We start from the raw sequence: 18,269 nt of genomic DNA on the forward strand, positions 1-18,269 counted from the left end.
AGCAGGGCCCGCGTTCCTCTCCGGTCGCTGAAGCTCCGCACTGCGCGTGCGCCGACGTCGGCGCTGTCGCTTAAGAAGCCGCTTGAGGCTGCCGGAGAGGAGTAACTAGGCAATCCCCCGGAAATGAGCTCCGTTCTGTCACCAGGACTGAGCCCGGTAGTTCCTCCGCCGCGGAGAGGTACGCGCCCCCCTTTCCCGGCGGCGAGCGTGTGCCAGGCCACGCCCCCGCATAGGCCCGCGGACGGGCGGGACGGTCCCGTGCCGTAGGGATGCTGGGCCGCGCTCCTCCGCGCCAGGGTTGGGCTCCCCGCGCCGCCTTCCTCCGGAAGCCTGTGCTCAGCCCCGAATCGCCCGGACCGGCCCAGAGTCGCGGGGCGAAGGTGGAACGGCTGACGTGGGCGCGTCTCGGTGGCTGTGGGCGGGTTGGGCCCCGCTGAGGAGAGCTCCCCGTTCCTCCGCGGAGCCCCCTCTCCCACAAAACTTTACTCCAAGTGGGACAGGGTGGGCGGCAGTTCACCAGTGCGTAAGGACCCCGACTGTTCCTAAGGCCTGTGTCTTGTGCTTGGAATTAGCTCCGTTGAGGTGCATCCTTGTCCGAGTTTCGTCGTTGTTGTTTAATTTTTTTTCTTCATACAGACATTGTAAGGTTTCGTATACGTTTTTTAAATGGTGTGCAGAACAGTGCGTAGGACGTACATGTTTGAGGAATATTAATAAAATGAATTGCCATATCCCCCAGAGTTCTTCCGTCCACACCATTTCTAGCCTGATATTTGTGACAGCCACTTTATTGCTTTCCCTTTTAGCTTTACCAGGTGAGTTTTAATTTGCTTTCGAACTCTTAGGAATGGACCCATCCGTATTGTGTTTTGGCCTTTAAAATTATCTGCAAATTCCCATGATTGCCTAGTATTCCATTGTGTGAATACAGCCTTGTGCCTGGTCTACTGTTGATGTGCACTTTGTTCCAGTTTAGGGTGTCTCAGAACAATGCTATAATAAACGTTCTTCTACCTGGACCTTACTGCAAAGGTATTGATTGGCCTTTCCAAGACACTTAGGATACAAGATATATGATTTGGAGTCCTGGGAGATTTAAAAGGTGGATTCAAAAGGTAAGCGGAACTACCAGATCATGCAGGTTTTGATTTGGGGTGCTTCTGAAGTTCACGTCCCAGGATGCACCTTCATTTTGTTTTGCAGCCCTGGGGCCTTCTCCATGCCCATTAGAAGTTGGTTTTCTTATTGAGCTATTTAGAATTGCCAAAAAGCGTTGAATTTTTGTTTTGTCTTGTTAGTTTTTGGTTTTTTTCAAGCCCTGCCTGTCCTGAAACTCATTCTGTAGACCAGCTGGCCTCAAACTCACAGTGATCCTCCTGCCTCTGCCTCCTGCTGCTGGGATCACACAGGCATGCTCCACTTGGACTGGCTGCCTTGAGTTTTTATATTGATACTTTTATCAACTACTGTTTGATCACATATAATCGATCGATTTACAGATGCAGACAATCTTGGGCTGAGGATGTAGTACTAGATTCATTATCCCAGCAAACATCAGGGCTTGAGTTCAGTCCTTGGTACCAAAAATAAATAAACAATAAATCTTAGCTGAAGTGTTCTCAAAGGTTTTTTGGGCAAACATTCTTCTTATAGGAGCAGAAATACCTTCAGAAATCCTAACTCTGGGGCCAGGTGGTGGTAGCGCATGCCTTTAATCCCAGCACTCGGGAGGCAGAGGCAGGTGGATCTCTGTGAGTTCGAGGCCAGCCTAGTCTACGTAGTTCCAGGACAGCCAAGGCTACACAGAGAAACCCTGTCTCAAAAAACCAAAAAACCAAAAATAAATAAATAAATAAATAAATACAATCCTAACTCTGAATCTCCTCTGCTTATGGCTTCTGTGTTATGGCTTCTGCGTGGGTGCCTCCGGATCTTTGTCAGACTAGAGTTCCCACATTCCACACTAAAATGTCCCTGTAGAACCTTTGCCACCTTTCAGTGACTAACAATTGTTAGGTAAGCAAATAGTATGTGTTCCATTGACTTGGGCCTTGTCTTTGGCGGGGAGACCACAGCTGTAAGCTTTGCTGAAGGGACTGTGGTATCTGTGCAGTAACTGCCTTTACTCCAGCTGCTCAGGCTTTCAAGGCTTTGATACAGTTGATTTAAAGTATATCTTTTCAAGTCCGCAAGTCCAAGGTGCTTAATGCCTGATGTAGTGTTACTGGTTTATTTTGTGCTTGTAATTACTTCTCAGGACAGAAATTATATAAAACAAAAAACTCTTTGAAAGTTAATTACAGAAGCCATATCACCATCAAGTTGCTACCTGAACTTGGGGGTGGGGAGGAGACCATTTTTCCTTGATTATGGGAAATTCTACAATTTCCTAATTTCTCTGATTTTTTTTCTCTGATGGGGCTTACCCCTACTTCTTTCCGTGACAGTGTTAGAAAAAGACCCAAGAGGGGTGAATTGGGACTTTTCTGAGCTGTCTTTGTAGGCCTTACTCAGGTAGAGATTAGTTCTCAGCCACAGCAGGTTATGACTTCAGGGGAAGATGCTGCCATTCCATATGGCAAATTTTAGATTTGGTTGTGAGCACACATGTCAGAAACAAGGGAGCATGTTTATGTCTTTCCACAATTAGACTTTATTGTTTAGCAATAAATACACCAGGTTCATAGTTTGTTATGTAATCCCACCTACCTTGGTAATCTGGCCAAGGCAAAAGTAGGTTCTTTTATTCCAGTCTTAATTAGCAACACTAACTCTCCTGTCATATATCACAAGGCACAGGTAATCATGTACATCTATGGTTTACAATTAAAAAGGCTGAGGCAGAGTTTAGAAGATTTCAGAAAAGTGCTGAGAGAAACTGCACTGATAATGAGCCAGGAGGGAGCTGCTGGGGTCAGGGTTTGAGAGTGCAGCTAGAGTCCAGTTGCAAGGCAGAAAGCCAAACCGAGTGCTCAGGGGAGAGGGGGGTGAACAGGCTGGGGAGCTGAGTAGGCTGTGTTGGTCTTTGGTGCGCATAGCAGGTGTCAGACCATAGGGGCTGAAGGCTAGGTAGTCAAGTGGTAGGTTCCCATTACTTTATTGAGTCCAGGTGAGAGAATTGCACCTTCCTTCATCTGGAGTGTTGCATAAGTTCTTGCTCATGGTTTCCCTGATAGGACTTTAATATGTCTTCTATCCTTGCACTCTAAAGGTGTAGCATGAGAGAAATGAGTTTAGATAATGGTAGTGCCTCCGCTGATGCATTTCGCTTGCAAAGCACTGCTTTCTCTGATTTTTTGTTTTTGCCTTTTTGTTTTCTGGAGACAGGGTTTCTTTACATAACTGTGGCTGTCCCGGAACTCACTATTTAGACCCAGCTGGCCCCCAAATCACAGAGATCTGTATGCCTCTACCTCCTGAGTGCTGGAATTACAGGCATGCATCGCCACACCCAGCCTACAAATACATATTTTTTGAGACAGGTCTCATGTAGCCCAGGCTGACCTCCAAGTTCCTTTGTAATCAACTTCTGAACGTCCTGTCTTTACCTTCCCAGTATGTCTATGTGGTGCTGGTAAAGGAACCCAGAGCCTTATGCATGCAAAGCAAGCCCTCTGTCATCTAAGCTACATCCCCAGCTCTGTCTTTAGGACCTTAACCACAGCCATAGCATTTGTAGCATTTCTAATTTTAAAAGAGCATACCTAATAAAGAAAAAGTCCTACCTGAATTCTTTACCTGTCCTTACGTTATTTCAAATGCCCTCCTCCCCCAGCTGCAGCTGGCAGGTCATTTGGCTGTTTTTGAATGGAAATAAAAGTAGAGGGCAGGTTCTCTCTGTCCCTCCCTCCCCGCCCCCTGTTTCCTTTTATGTAGTTTCACAATGGGAATGTGAAACCTGTCCTTAAAAAGTTCGCAGGCTATCAGGCTGTCACTCTGTGTGACGTTGATGAAACCTCCCTTGATACATTTCTTCCACAAGAGGTAGTTTACTAGCAGCTAATTAAGATCCATTTCAAAGGTATTGGTTTTTCACACTCAGATTTTTCTTCTTAAGATTCACCAGATTAATGATTTGGGATAAAACTTTTGAGGCGGGTTTATGTATCCTAAGCTACTATTGGTTGTGTCTTGCTATGTTGCCAAATATGACCCTGAACTTTTTGATTCTCCTATCTCTACCTCCCAAGTTCCTGGTTTCCACGTGTGGCCCAGTTTATTTTGGTGAGGACTGAAACCCGGTTTATGAATGCCAGGCAAGCACTTTATCATCTGCTGTAGATCCTCAGCGCTGGATAAACGCTTTCTGCCCGATAATGGACATAAAGGCAGAACTGCATTCATACTGTTACATATTAATTGAATATCCCCATCATTACCTGTGATTGACTACAATGTAGTTGAGTTGTCTCCCCTCATACTTGTAGTAGTATATCTATATATTGTATAGCTATATTCTCTAGAATTTGGGAAGGAGTTTCCCGTCTTCCTTATTTTTATTGTATATACAGTCTCAAAGTGATTCCTTTAGTTCATGTAGTTCAAGGAATTTTGAACCATAAGCTAAACTTCATTCAGGTTTGGCCAATAGCTTTCAAACTCCAAAGTTTTCATGAGTTCAATTGGTATTAGTAGAAAGGAATGTCCTGCTGCCTAAGTGAATTCTGATTTTCAAATTACTAGTACTCTGAGCTGGGTAAGTCACTCACTGAGATCTGTGAACAGGGCATGTGCTGGGTAATGTCCTAGTGCTTGAGAGGACCATGCTTCTTCTCACATGCCAAGACAGAGGGGTGAAGACTTTATTGAGTCCAGGTGCAAGAATTGCACTTTATTTGATACTGTGTTAGAAAAGAGCAACGGGGGTAGGAGAATATCTTCTTCCTTAGAGGAACTAAGCCTTTAGACAGCCAAAACAGCCAAACACAGAAGAAACGTTTTGTTTGGAGCACCTGGAACTCACCATGTAACCCTAACTGACTTTAAACCTGCAGTGATCCTCCTGCCTTGACCTCTGTACAAGATTACACTCAGTTTTGTAAAATCCTGGAGAGCAAACCCAGAACTTTGTGTATGGTAAGCAAGTATTCTACCAACTGAACTACCTCTCCAGCCCTCCAGAAAAAGTATTATAAAAATTTTTACTTTAAAAATATGGGTGATTAAAAAAACCTCACTAGTAGAGGAACTTTAACCGGAGTTGTACTTAATGGTACTTATATTTTTAAAGAGCATGCTATAATTGTTATATATGTTAGAAGTAAGCCATACTCAACATTGCTTTTATCGACATATTTCATTTTCACCTCTTCATATTTTAGACCTGTAATGGCCAAATACTACAGTGAAGTTCAAAGTTTGCAACAGGATGATTCAATTATAGAAGGAGTAAGTGATCAAGTACTTGTGGCAGTGGTGGTCAGTTTTGCTTTGATTGCTACTCTCCTTTATGCACTGTTCAGGTGAGACTAAAGGGTAAATGGCTTGAGGTGATGTGTATTTCTAAATGTCAATGACTCTTTAATTCTTCCTAGTAGCAGCTGGCTTCAGTGACTGTATATATGTACTAAAATATTCTATTTTCCATTGAACTTCAAATGCGACCACATTTTTTTCTGACTTCCCTGGGAATATTTAAATTCATAGTTTCCATTCTGATTAAAATATTAATATTTCCTATGTTTCTAGTTTCTAGTATTCTAGTTTAAAATATTTTATAATTAAGCTTCCAGCTAGTAGCTGGGATGGATAATACATGCAAAATAGCTAAGTGGAAAAAGTGAGACAAACAAACAAACAAATGAAACAAAAAACTAACCTCAGTACTGCTCTCCTGGCCTAAGCCCAGCACGATTTCTTGCTTCTGAATTTTCCATTGTACTTTTTAAGTGGTTATGTTCATGTCTTAGTTTGCTTTCTGTTACTGACCATAAGCAACTTGGGGAAAAGGATGTCTTTCTTCTTGTAGTTCTCAGGTTATATTTCATTACTGAGAGAAATCAGGAAAAGACTCAGGGCAGGAGCTGAAGCGGAGGCCATGGAGGAGGACTGCTCCTCGTAGCTTGTTTAGCTTGCTTTCTTATACCATCCAGGACCAGCTGCCCAGGGTGGCTTGACCCCTAGTGAGTTGAACATCAATTATTAAGAAAATGCCCTATAAGCTGGGCATGGTGACACATACCTTTAATCCCAGCACTTGAGAGGCAGAGGCAGGCAGATTGCTGTGAGTTTGAGGCCAGCCTGGTCTATAAGGCAAGTCCAGGACAGCCAAAGCTACACAGAAAAGTCCTGTCTTGGGGGGGGGGGGGGGAGATAGTGAGAGAGAAAAGAAAAGAAAATATCCTATAGACTTTTTTGTTGTTGTTTTGTTTTGTTTTTTTGCTACTGGTCAGTCTTATGGAGGCATTTTCTCAGTTAAGAGTCTCTTCGCAGCTTCATAGAGGGTTCTGTCATGTTGACAAGAACCAACCAACACAGATAGTTTTGGTGTTTTTGCATTATATAAATTTAAACTTCTGATTTATTCCCTTTTCTTAAATATGAAAAATTAGGAGAAAGACCAAATTAGACGTGGAAAAGTATTCAGTTGTATCATATGTAGAACTACCTGTTTATTGTAAAGAAACTTTACAAAAATGTTAATTGTTCTATACATTACTTATTAGCTTTTAATAAACTCTTAAGATACTGGGCATCTGGATTTTATCATTTGCCATTTAAATCTGAAATCAGCTGATGGTCACAGATTTGGGAGGAAGTTGTCACAGAGTAGCCTAGAATACACAATCCTGGAATTGGAGTGTAGTTGTATATCATCAATTACACCTGTTACATTATGTCACCAGTAGTCCTTTTTCTTTCTTTAAAAAAAATTAATTTATATATTTTAATGTATATGAGTACTCCATCTGCATGTATGCCTGCAGACCAGAAGAGGGCATCAGAATTCATTATAGATGGTTGTGAGCCATCATGTGGTTGCTGGGAAATAAACTCAGGACCTTTGGAAGAGCAGCCAGTGCTCTTAACCACTGAACCATCGCTCCAGACCCTATGTAGATCTTTTCCTAAAATTGAAAAAAAAAAGTTATTTATTGGGCCAGGATGATGGATCAGTGGGTAAACACATTGCCATACCTGATGACTTGAGGTCAGTCAGTTCCAGAATCCACATGGTAGAAAAGAAGCAACTCCTGTAAGTTATACTCTGGACTCCACACATGTACCATAGCACATGCACCCATACACATATGTAGACCACACACAAAATAAGTGAGTTTTAAATTTTTAAAATTGTTATTAATGGGGCTGAGGGATGCCTGCCATGATGTGCATGCAGAAGTCAGAGGACAGCTTTTTAGAGTTAGTTCTCTGCTTTCCCCTTGACAAGGGTTCTGCAGATCCAACTCAGGTCATTAGGCATGCACAGCAAGTGCCTGTGTCCACAGAGCCGGCTCACTGTGGTCGTCAGTTCTATGTCAGAAATTAGACTAACAAAGCAGATGGGCTAATCTGATTGATTTTTGCAAAATTTATTGCTTTTTATCCAACAGAAATGTACAGCAGAACATTCATCCAGAAAACCAAGAGCTAGTCAGGGTGCTTCGAGAACAACTTCAAACAGAACAGGTACGGTTATGCAGTATGTATATTTATATAAGGGGATGTTATAACTTCCTTTTATATGCAGTTGTGATAAGGCATTAGAAAATAACTTTTAAGAAACAGCAGCTTACATACATTATGTTGTTCTATAGATAAGCACGTTTTCTTCTTTTGTGGGGGTTGGAGAGACATTAAGGCAGTCTCATATATTCTGGTCCAGCCTGGAACTTTCTGGGTTAGCTGAGGATCTTGAACTCCTTCTTGCTGTCTCTACCTCTTTCTTAGTTACTTTTCTATTGCTGTGAAGAGACCAAGGCAACTTATAAAAGAAAGCACTTAATTGGGGGCTTGCTTACGGTTCCGAGTGTTAGTTCATTATTATGGTGGGAAACATGGCAGCAGGCAAGCAGGCATGGCTCTGGAGCAGTAGCTGAGAGCTTACATCTTATCTGTAAGTTGGAGGCAGAGTGAGAGAGACTGGACTTGGGGTGGGGGCTTTTGAAACCTCAGCGCCCACTCTCAGTGACAAGGTCAAGTCTCCTAATCTTTCTGCAAACACTTGCACCAGCTAGAGACCTAGCATTCAAATTTTATACGAGCCCATGGGAGCCATTCCCATTTAAACCACCATAACTCCAAGTGCTGGAACCACTGGCAAGACACCAAACGCAGCAGCAAACTGACTAGTACTAATCTATTACAGGTATATGCATGATTTTTAACTTGCTCTAAAAGACAATTTTTGGTTTGTTGTTTATATAAAAAAAATTATGCAGTTGACCCCCTCCCTTCGCTTGTTTGAGACAGAATCATGTAGTCCTGGCTGGCCTGGAACTTGCTTTGTAGACCAAGCTGGCTTCAAATTCATAGAGACATACATGTCAAACTGTGTTTAAGAAAAAAGGTGGAGGCCATGTAGTTTAAATAAAATTATAATTTTGTAAGCTTGTCAGACTTTTCAAGATCTTAACTATTGTGTATATGTGATTTCTGTTTTGAGACATGTGTCTGTGTCCTCTCACCAGGATGTCCCTGCTCCTGTGCGACAGCAGTTCTACACTGAAATGTACTGTCCAATCTGCTTACATCAAGCCTCCTTTCCTGTTGAAACAAACTGTGGACATCTCTTTTGTGGTAAGCAAACAATACCATACTTAAAGTGACCAGCTCAAGACCTGTGTGAATTGCTAATGGGCTGGATTGCTGTTGGTTTTTGTTGTTGTTTTTAAATTCCATCTATTTTCTGAGAAAAGTAGATTGCTTCTGGTGTCCTGCTCTAGTTGCCATCCAAATAATAATATATACAGATGCTAAATATGAAGGCAGATGTGGTACACCTGTACTCCTAGCATTCGTGAGGCAGAGGCAGGCAAATCACTGTCAGTTCAAGGCCAACCTGGTCTACAAAGTGAGTCCAGGACAGCTAGGGCTATCACACAGAGAAACCCTATCTGAAAAAACAAAAACAAAATACAGATGCTAAATATGCTACAGTCTGAGGATGTATCTCAGTTGGTAGAGTGCCTGCCTATCATGCAAAAGCCTTGGGCTTGATGCCCAGGACTGTATAAATCAGACATGGTAGTGCAAGCCTGAATCCTAGTACTCAGTGGAAGGAGAATCAGTTCAAAGTCATTCTCAGCTAGAGAGCAAGTTCAAGACTAGCTTGGGTTCCATGAGACCCAATCTCAAAAAAAAAAAAAAAGTGTGTGGTTATATATGTACATACATACATACAGGTGTTAAATCATAATTTATTTTCTATTTAGTGTGTTAGCATTTCTGGGTTCCAAGCTTTATAAAAAAAATAAAACTCAATAAACTTCTAAACCATTAGCAAAGTGTTTCTTTGAAAAATAGTTCAAATTTACAAATAATATTATAGGTCTGCAGAGTCCTTCTTCGTGTGACTTAAAGAATTGGAGCCAGAGTGAGAAACCTAGAATACATGCCCACCGTCAGTCACTAAGGTTCCCCCGCCACCAGTACCACACACACCACACACACCTAACATACACCAGAACACTGAATTATCTGTTGAAATTTATCATTCACCTTTGCCAAGGGAGGACAGTTCTCTCAGGAACTTGGCCCAGTGCTTCTCTGAGCTCTACTGATGATCTTTTGGCTTTTCTTTCTTTTTCATTTGTTTGTTTTGGTTTAGACTTTCTGGGGTAAGGTGCCATGGTATGTGTGCAGAGGTTAAAGGTTGACTCCATTGTGAGTTCTTGCCTTCTATCTTGTGACAGGGTTTCTTGTTCACTTCTGTATATGCTGAGCTACCTAGCCTACAGGCTTCTCCTGTGGTCGCATCCCATCTCTAGAGTGCTGAGATTACACATATGGGCCACTACCTCTAGCCCTATGTGGTTTCTAGGGGTCTGCACTCAGATCCTCACGCTTCTGCAGCAAGCGCTTTATTCATGGAGGCATCTGCCCAGCCCAGTTTCAGTCCTTGAATTGCCTTTTGGAAACGTTGAAGAACAGTAGAATAATCAAAGATCAGATGGGGGAAGGAAATTACTGGCCATCAGGAGAGACAAAAATCTTGCTGCTCTCAAACCTGTAAAACAGTGCCTCCCCCCCCCCCCCAACCTTGCTCCTGCATCTAGACATAGCCTTAGTCATCCTTCGGGCAGGTGTTGGCAGTCTGTGAGGCTTGGCAGGCAAAATGAACTTATTTGCCAATTCAGGCTTAGCTAATGCACTGAGTGGATAATCCTGTCAATTGAAAGATGGCTGTATTGTGCTCTTGCTTTTACCTCTGAGTCTGAGGTAATAGGGTAGATTGCTTCTGATAGCCTGCTCTACTTGTTAGGTACGTTTTTCTTTTGAGATGGGGATCATGTATCCTAGATTGGCCTCAAATGTGCTGTGTAGCCCAGGATGACCTTGAACTTCTGATCCACATTACCTTCCAGGTACTGAGAGTTCAGGCATGCACTACCATGCTTAGTTTGTGTGCTAAGGAGGAGTGATAACCCAAGGCCTTGTGCATGCTAAGCTACCCCTCTAACAACTAAGCCCTGTTACACACTTGCTTGCTTACTTACTTTATTTCAAAAGTAAAAAGCCTGTTACACAGTTTCTCAAAAAAGAATTTCTCTGGACATTAGATCAAGTATATTACTGCCACATGTGTCAAGAACTCTTGTTCAGTAATTCTTTTATGTAACATAACGTCTCTTCTCCATTACAGTAAATAGAATAATATCAGAATCATCTTGTTTGCATCTGCAATCTACACTGTTTAACTCTCTGTGTGATTTTGCTCTCATTTTGCAGTTAAATAGATTCAGAGAGACTGTGACCCAGATGAAAGTTCAGTCATCTCTCGCACCAGATGATTCTTAAGTATCTTTTCCTTTGGAGGGAGAAAATTGAATAAGAAAATACCAAGCGTCTACTAGCAGATGAACTGAAGCATTTAATCTGCTGAGTCATAGTTTCAGTGAAGACAAATGGTGTTACATAATTTGCAAAATAAGGACACCCACACCCTAGTTGAGGAAAACATACTTGAGATTAAATGAATGTAGTGTCTGTCAAAGGAGGGTGAATTTTTGGGTGAAAAGGGCATAGATAAAACTTAAGACATGTTATTAGATGAAAATAATAGCACTAATAGATTATTTTTCTTTTTGTGTATGTATACTAGAGTATATATGCACGTGTGTGCATATTTATATGTGTAGAGGTTCATGTATTTGTGTGGGCATACATATGTGTGCATGTATGTTTAGGTCAGAGGTTGGTGTTGGCTGTCCCCATCCTGCTGGTTCAGTGAACTCCTAAAAAAAAGTATTTTTCAAATACATCAAATTTGGAATAAAAAGTATCTGACTGTCATATTTAGCATCGTGTATTTTCTATGAGGCCTCAGTAACTGAGGTGATTAATATTTGCTTTTTATTGTATAAAAATGTTCATTGCTTAACTAGTAGCTGAACTAATTTTTTTTTAATGTTTTAAGAATGTTTGCCAGATTTTAATTTACCTGAAGATTTGGTTGGATGAAGTAAATTTTTTTTTTCAAAAATATTTAGTAAACAATGTAATAAAATGGTATTTTAAGGGAGGTAATGCTGTTAAATAGTTGAAATTTGACCAGCATATAAGGGCTTTAAAGCTTCATTGTTGATAGTTTTCTTATTCCACTAGGTTCCTGCATAATTGCATACTGGCGATACGGGTCCTGGCTTGGTGCAATCAGTTGTCCAATCTGTAGACAAACGGTAATGTTCTCTCTGTCTCTCTTTATATATATATATATATATATATATATCACTTATCTTTGTTTTAAAATGTTTTATTTTATGTGTTCAGGCCTGAGTGTATATATGTGCAGCCTGTGCACACAAGAGTCCTTGCTTAGAGGTCAAAAGAAGGGATTTGATCCCTCGAACTTAAGTTATGAGTGACTATGAGCTACCATATTGGTGCTGAGAACGGAACCCTGGTCGTCTGCAAGAGCAGTAAGCTTTCTTAACCACTGAACTCTCCTGCCCAGTATTATTAGCTTTAAATTCAGTTATTTTTTCAGCTAAACTTCATTTTTATCTACTGTATCTGACTTTACTAAATTTTTTTATAAATACATTTTAAAAAATCGTTAAGGTATCATAAAAAGGGAATTGCCTGAAATCCTACAGTTGTAGTGAAAAGCAAGTGATTGAGTTTGTCCTAATTCCTAAGCCTATGATCAGCAAAGGACTAAATTAACTAGATAATCACATGACAGCACATCTCATGCATACTGTTCTCTTTTGGAAAAATATGTTCTTCCTTTTAAAAGTATTGAAATTACTCCATTTTCTTCGAACTTCCTGATGAAACCACACAGGTTATTTTTACATTGTATATACACCTAGTTTGTTCTAGCTGTCATTTCCTCTTGACTGTTCGAGCAGGAGAGCCAGATTTTTTTCTTGTTCCCTTTTTTTTTCCCTGTAGTCCCAAACTCTACATCATTCACTCTTTACTTTTTCTCACGTGGTTAGAAGTTGGCTTTTCCCCCTCACATTGTTTCTGTGTCTTACTTGATGTCTGACATGGGCAATCAATCTGCCATACGACATTGAGTTCCACATCTCTCAGCCAGGGTTCTGTTGCTGTGAAGAGACACCATGACCACGGCAACTTTTGTAAAGGAAAGCGTTTAATTGGCGCTGGCTTACAGTTCAGAGGTTTGGTCCCCTGTCATCATGACAGGAAGCTCGGTGGCACGCAGGCAGATCAGGTGCTGGAGAAGGAGCAGATCCAAAGGCAGCAGGGACAGCAGGGACAGACACACTGTGGGCCTGGCCTGAGCATTTGAAACCCCAAAGCCCACCCCTAGCGATACACTTCCCCCAAAAGGCCACCCCTCCTAACTCCTGTCAGCTAACACCACCCCTAACAACCAAGCATTCAAATATATGGGCCTATGGGCGCCATCCTATTCAGACTACCACATAGCACACGGGCCCTTTTTGACTTTACCTATGGCTTTCCTTGACCTTACCTGTGGCTTTCCCAGAGTGTGTGTTTGTTGTACTAAAAACTGAATAGGCATTAGTGAGGTTATGAAGGTATCTCAGTAGGGTAGCCGTTGCTTACATAATTGTAGTCAGGCACCGGGAAGCAAAACTGTAGAAAGTGCTGCTGGGCCTCCTGTTTCACTGGGCAAACGGCCATGGAACTAACACATAGGCTGCTGTCTCTGACTAGAGCTCACCTGTCACTCCTCTCTGTACATTAACTTTCTTTTTTCTTTTTTTTTATTAAGATTTTAAAAAAAGATTTATTTATTTATTTACTATGTGTACAGTGCTCTTCCTGCATGTACATGTGCAGGCCAGAAAAGGGCATCAGATCACCTTAAAGATGGCTGTGAGCCACCATGTGGTTGCTGGGAATTGAACTCAGGACCCCTGGAAGAGCAGCCAGTGCTCTTAACCTCTGCGCCATCTCTCCAGCCCCAACATTAACTTTCAAAACAATCCCACCAGTATTTCAAGACTTTTCCTCATTTTTCAGGTTTGCTAAGAATCTCAGGGAAAATTTCATTCTTGATCCCACCTGCAATTCCATATAACATGTTGTATAACAGCTTGGCCTCCGTTTCTCTTGTAGATGTTAAGTCGTTCGTAGTGAAATTGTGTCATCTCTTTTTCCATGTCTGCGTACTACTAACAGTGCCTAGCTCACAATGGGTGTGCAATTAGTAGTTACTGAAGGGATTATATTCATTCATTTACCAAATGTTTTATTATTTATTTATTCTGTATCTGAGTGCTCTATCTGCACGTACACCTGCATCGCAGAAGAGGGCATGAGAGGATACTGATGGTTGTCAGCCACCGTGTGGTTACTGGGAATTGAACTCAGGACCTTTGGAAGAGCAGACACAGTGGTCTTAACCTCAGAGCCATCTCTCCAGCCCCATTCATTCGTTTGTAGCAGGGTCTCACTGTGCAGCCCTGGCTGTCTTGGAACTTACTATGTAGACCGGGCTAGCCTTGAACTCACAGAGATCTGGCCGCCTCTGTCTCACAAGTGCTGGAATTAAAGATGTGTGCCACCACTCCTGGCAAGATTGCATTAAAAAAAAAAAAACCAAACAATTCACTCTCTAAACACTTAAGATTAGCTTTTAGAAAAGAAGATGTAAGAAGGAAAAGGCCACGAATCATGATTAAAGCTCTTAAGATTTGATTTGACTGTCCTGACATTTAAGGGCTAATTTTGCCAGAGACTTAAAATTATTGCTTTATTTTAGAGACTACATTTCTGTTAACACATCTGTGAAGGAATGACTTTGTCTGCTGTTCATACCACTTAGTCACTCCTTCATTTAATTGTTTGTAAAATATCTGATTAGTGATTTTCTTGAATTGAGAAAGGATAAAAACATCTAGAATGATTTAAAACTTAACGTTTAAAAAAGATTTATTTATGTACTATGAATATATGAATATGAATACTCTGCATGTACACCTATAAGTCAAAAGAGGGCACTGGATCCCACTATAGATGGTTATGAGCCATTATGTAGTTCTTGGGACTTGAACTCAGAACCTCTGGAAGAGCAGCCAGTGCGCTTACCCACTGACCCATTTCTCCAGTTCAACTAAACCTGTTTAGTCCCTTCCATTTTATCTCATTATATTTATCAGTGATTAATTTTTTTATAGGTTGTTACGTTCTTAGCTATACATATTTTTCAAAGTCCTTATATTGTCCTGAGGCAACCATGTGCCATCTTTACCATGGACATGAAAGTAACAAGACTAATCTTTGTTTGGCAATAGGACCAAGAATTGCTGGGTGAGGTGGCACGTACCTATAAGCCCAGCACTCAGGGAGACAGAGGCAGGCCAATCTCTGTGGTTTCAAAGCTGGGCTGGTCTACAAAGTGAGTCTGGGGCAGTCAAGGCTACACAGAGAAGCCCTGTCTCGGAAAAGGGGGAAAAAAGTACCAAGACTTATATCTGCTTATTTAAAAAAGGATTGGTGCTTCAGAGAGTCAGGCCATACAAGATTGGAATTTCTATATTATGATAGCACTCAAAGCCATGTCAAATGTGAATAAAATGAGTCATTCAGAAATGGTAATTTTTTCTCTGAAAATAATAGGTTTATATTTTTAATGTCACTTTGTTACTGAAGGTTTTCCTATCACCTTTTATCTCCAAGTAAGTTTTTTCCAGAGAACTATGGATTTTAGCACCTGATGTGAACGTGAAAATATTAGCGTAAGTGTTTAGATATGGAGCCAATTTTATTTTGGAGGAATTAAATGTAATTACTTACTTGTTCCCTCGTGTTGCCTTTATTTTAAGGAGTGAATGAAATACACTTTCAGAAGCTTTTCTCATTCTCTTGAACAGCACAAAGTAAAAAATAATAATGTGCAGAAGGTGTAACAGCTTTTTCCTGTAACACACAGGTAACTCTACTCCTAACAGTATTTGGTGAAGATGATCAGTCTCAAGATGTTATAAGATTGCGTCAAGAGGTTAATGATTATAACCGGAGATTCTCAGGGCAGCCTAGATCTGTAAGTAATGTTACAGCAGGTGCAAGCCAGAGAGCTGTTATACTTCTTTTTGTAAACTAAGATTTACCAACCAAGTCCTAGACTACTAAATCTTATTATGTGTTTTGGGCCAAGTTTTAACCTTCTTTATTGTCAGTCACTAGCTTTCCCGGTAGCCACAATTTTTTATTTTTGATACAAGGCCTGACTATTTAGCCCTGGCTTGTCTGCAACTTGATATATAGAGTAGGCTAGCCTTGAAATCAGAGGTCTTCTGCCTCCCAAGTACTGGGATTAAGGGCATGTACCACCATGACCAGTTCCTTTGCTGTTTTTGACATAGCACTAAAAAAGAAAAAAAAAGTATTTATGTACATGAGGTTGTATGTGTGCTGTATGATGTAAGTGTCTGTGGAGGCTTAAAGAAGGCATCAGAACCTCAGGAACTGGCGTCGTGACTGTGAGCCACCCAATGTGGGTGTGGGAAACTGAACTAGGTCGTTTTACACATATCCTCTAGGGACAACTATGGAATATGGTAGCCCTCTAACCTACATATGTGCGCACGCACACACACACACACACACACTTTAGTGTGTTTTTAATGTATAATACCAAGTCCTGATGGTGCAGACATGTAATCCTAGGCATTTGGGCAGTTGGGGAAGGAGGATCACAAATTCAAGGCCAGTGTGAGCAATTTGGTGAGATGCTCTGAATAAAAAGTGAAAGAAGATCTAGTGATATAACTCAGGACAGAACACTTGTCTACAAAGCCCTTCAGTTCATTCCCCAGTTATAAGGCTTTGACATAGTCTGGCCTTTATTATTTATTTATTGTTATTACATAACCCTTTTCTGTGTAGTATCTCTTTAGTTCTTAGTAATTCTTCTGGGTAATTAAATGCTCAGTTGTTAAATTATCTCTAGCTCATTAGAAAGTTGTATTCCAAGGTCACTTCATCTGATAATTGATTGCTTTTGAATCTAACCCAGATATTTTGATAGTAAATTTGACACTTGGGAACAAATCTCAGACTATAAGCATATATACATATACATATATATATATCATATATATGTAAATTTGTTGAGACAGGGTCTCGTTCTGTAGCATAGGCTGTTGTAGAGCCATTATTGGTCCTCCTGCCATGCAGCTTCCTGATACTGGGAATTACAGGTGTGAGCCACCATTCCTGGCCTCTAGTTTCTTGGCTTATTTTGTTAAGTCAGATTATTGATAACTTGAGTTTGCACGACTTTAGGCTTAGAACCACTTACCTGAAATGCCTGAGACCAGAGTTTTCAGATTTAAGAGTATTTGCATGGATTTTTACAAACAGAGCCTCCCAAATTTGAAAGTCATAAATTTGACATGTTCTTAAATCCAAACTTTTTTGTTCCAAAGCTTTAGACTTTGTTTCTGAACACTTTAAATTCTGTAGCGTTTTAACTATCAGACTTTCAGATGATGTTTTCAATCTGTGTCCCACATTTTAAGCATGTTGATACATTGTTTTTTTAGTTATCCATATTAAGACCTGATTTATAAAAATCTAGTAACTACATTATTTTTAAATAAAATGCTTAGTTGGAAAGTCTGGTATGAAGTGTGTAAAGCGCCTTAATTTATCTTAACTGAGTCTGTACATTGTAGAAAATTAACTTCATATTCCAGATGTTGAATCATGGTGCTTGTTTCCCCCTAGGTAATGGAGAGAATCCTGGACCTCCCCACCTTGCTGAGACACGCACTCAGGGAAGTGCTTTCAGTTGGGGGGCTCTTCTGGATGTTCCGCATTAGGATAGTGCTTTGTTTAATGGGGGCTTTTTTCTATCTAATATCACCTCTAGATTTTGTACCTGAAGCCTTGTTTGGAATTCTGGGCTTTCTAGATGACTTCTTTGTTATCTTTTTGTTGCTTATCTACATCTCTATTATGTATCGAGAAGTGATAACCCAAAGACTAACTAGATGAAAAAAATTAGTTTACTAGAATATCTGAGCTTATATGTAAAATCAAACAAAAGGATCCATGGCAATATCAATCACCCAAATATTATCTTACATGCTTAAAACATTTGGTTATCATCTGACAAATGCCTAGCAATATACAACTGGAATTTTTACATACCGCAGGTTCTAATGTTAAGATCAGATTTATAGTGATCTACAGTCTTATCTCAATTCTGCGTCATCTGTAAAAAAGTATGAAACCAACCAAAAAGGGATACTTTGTTGTTTTCCTCTTCTCCAAATTACTTAGCTTAAATACATACTCCAATATTGCTGAATGTACAAATCCTCCTCCTCATTGGCACCCATACCATAATAGAGAATTTTGAAACTTATCTTAATATTTTTGTTAAAGTAAAATATTGTATGATTCTAGGGAAACGTTATTGTCTCAGTGTTTGCTAAGGTTTGTGGACTTGGAGCAGCTCTGCTTTTTTATTTTTGCATAATTCTTTGTGATCAACTGAAAATGAAAGAAACTTGAATCTCATGATTTGACTACATTTCAGTCTATAGAACACAAACCAATAGGAGAATTAACAAAGTGAAAAACAACATGTATCTTAAGGAGGCACCTTTGACATTCAGTTGTGACAATAAACCAAGAGTTTGGCCTTTTCACAGAAA

The 18,269-nt window shown here is 40.4% G+C and overlaps 1 protein-coding gene across 6 annotated transcripts; it reads left to right on the plus strand.

The window, feature by feature from the left end:
- The first annotated feature begins 27 nt into the window (after window positions 1-27).
- RNF170 (ring finger protein 170) lies at window positions 28-17,977 on the plus strand. 6 transcript variants are annotated; one of them, XM_084758647.1, is made up of 8 exons: window positions 28-178; window positions 972-1,115; window positions 5,322-5,388; window positions 7,554-7,629; window positions 8,631-8,739; window positions 11,767-11,840; window positions 15,536-15,646; window positions 17,335-17,977. In XM_084758647.1, exons 5-8 carry the CDS (start codon window positions 8,670-8,672, stop codon window positions 17,602-17,604), a joined length of 525 nt encoding a protein of 174 aa, XP_084614773.1. In that variant the 5' UTR covers window positions 28-178; window positions 972-1,115; window positions 5,322-5,388; window positions 7,554-7,629; window positions 8,631-8,669; the 3' UTR covers window positions 17,605-17,977. The 6 variants fall into 6 exon arrangements, with proteins under 6 accessions (XP_084614773.1, XP_084614768.1, XP_084614771.1 ...); XM_084758642.1 differs by having other exon boundaries at window positions 29-178; window positions 5,322-5,462; XM_084758645.1 differs by having other exon boundaries at window positions 35-178; window positions 977-1,115; window positions 5,322-5,462.
- Window positions 17,978-18,269: the final 292 nt, after the last annotated feature.

This window comes from Acomys minous (genome assembly GCF_964271855.1).
Source record: "Acomys minous genome assembly, chromosome: 15".
NCBI lineage: Eukaryota > Metazoa > Chordata > Mammalia > Rodentia > Muridae > Acomys > Acomys minous.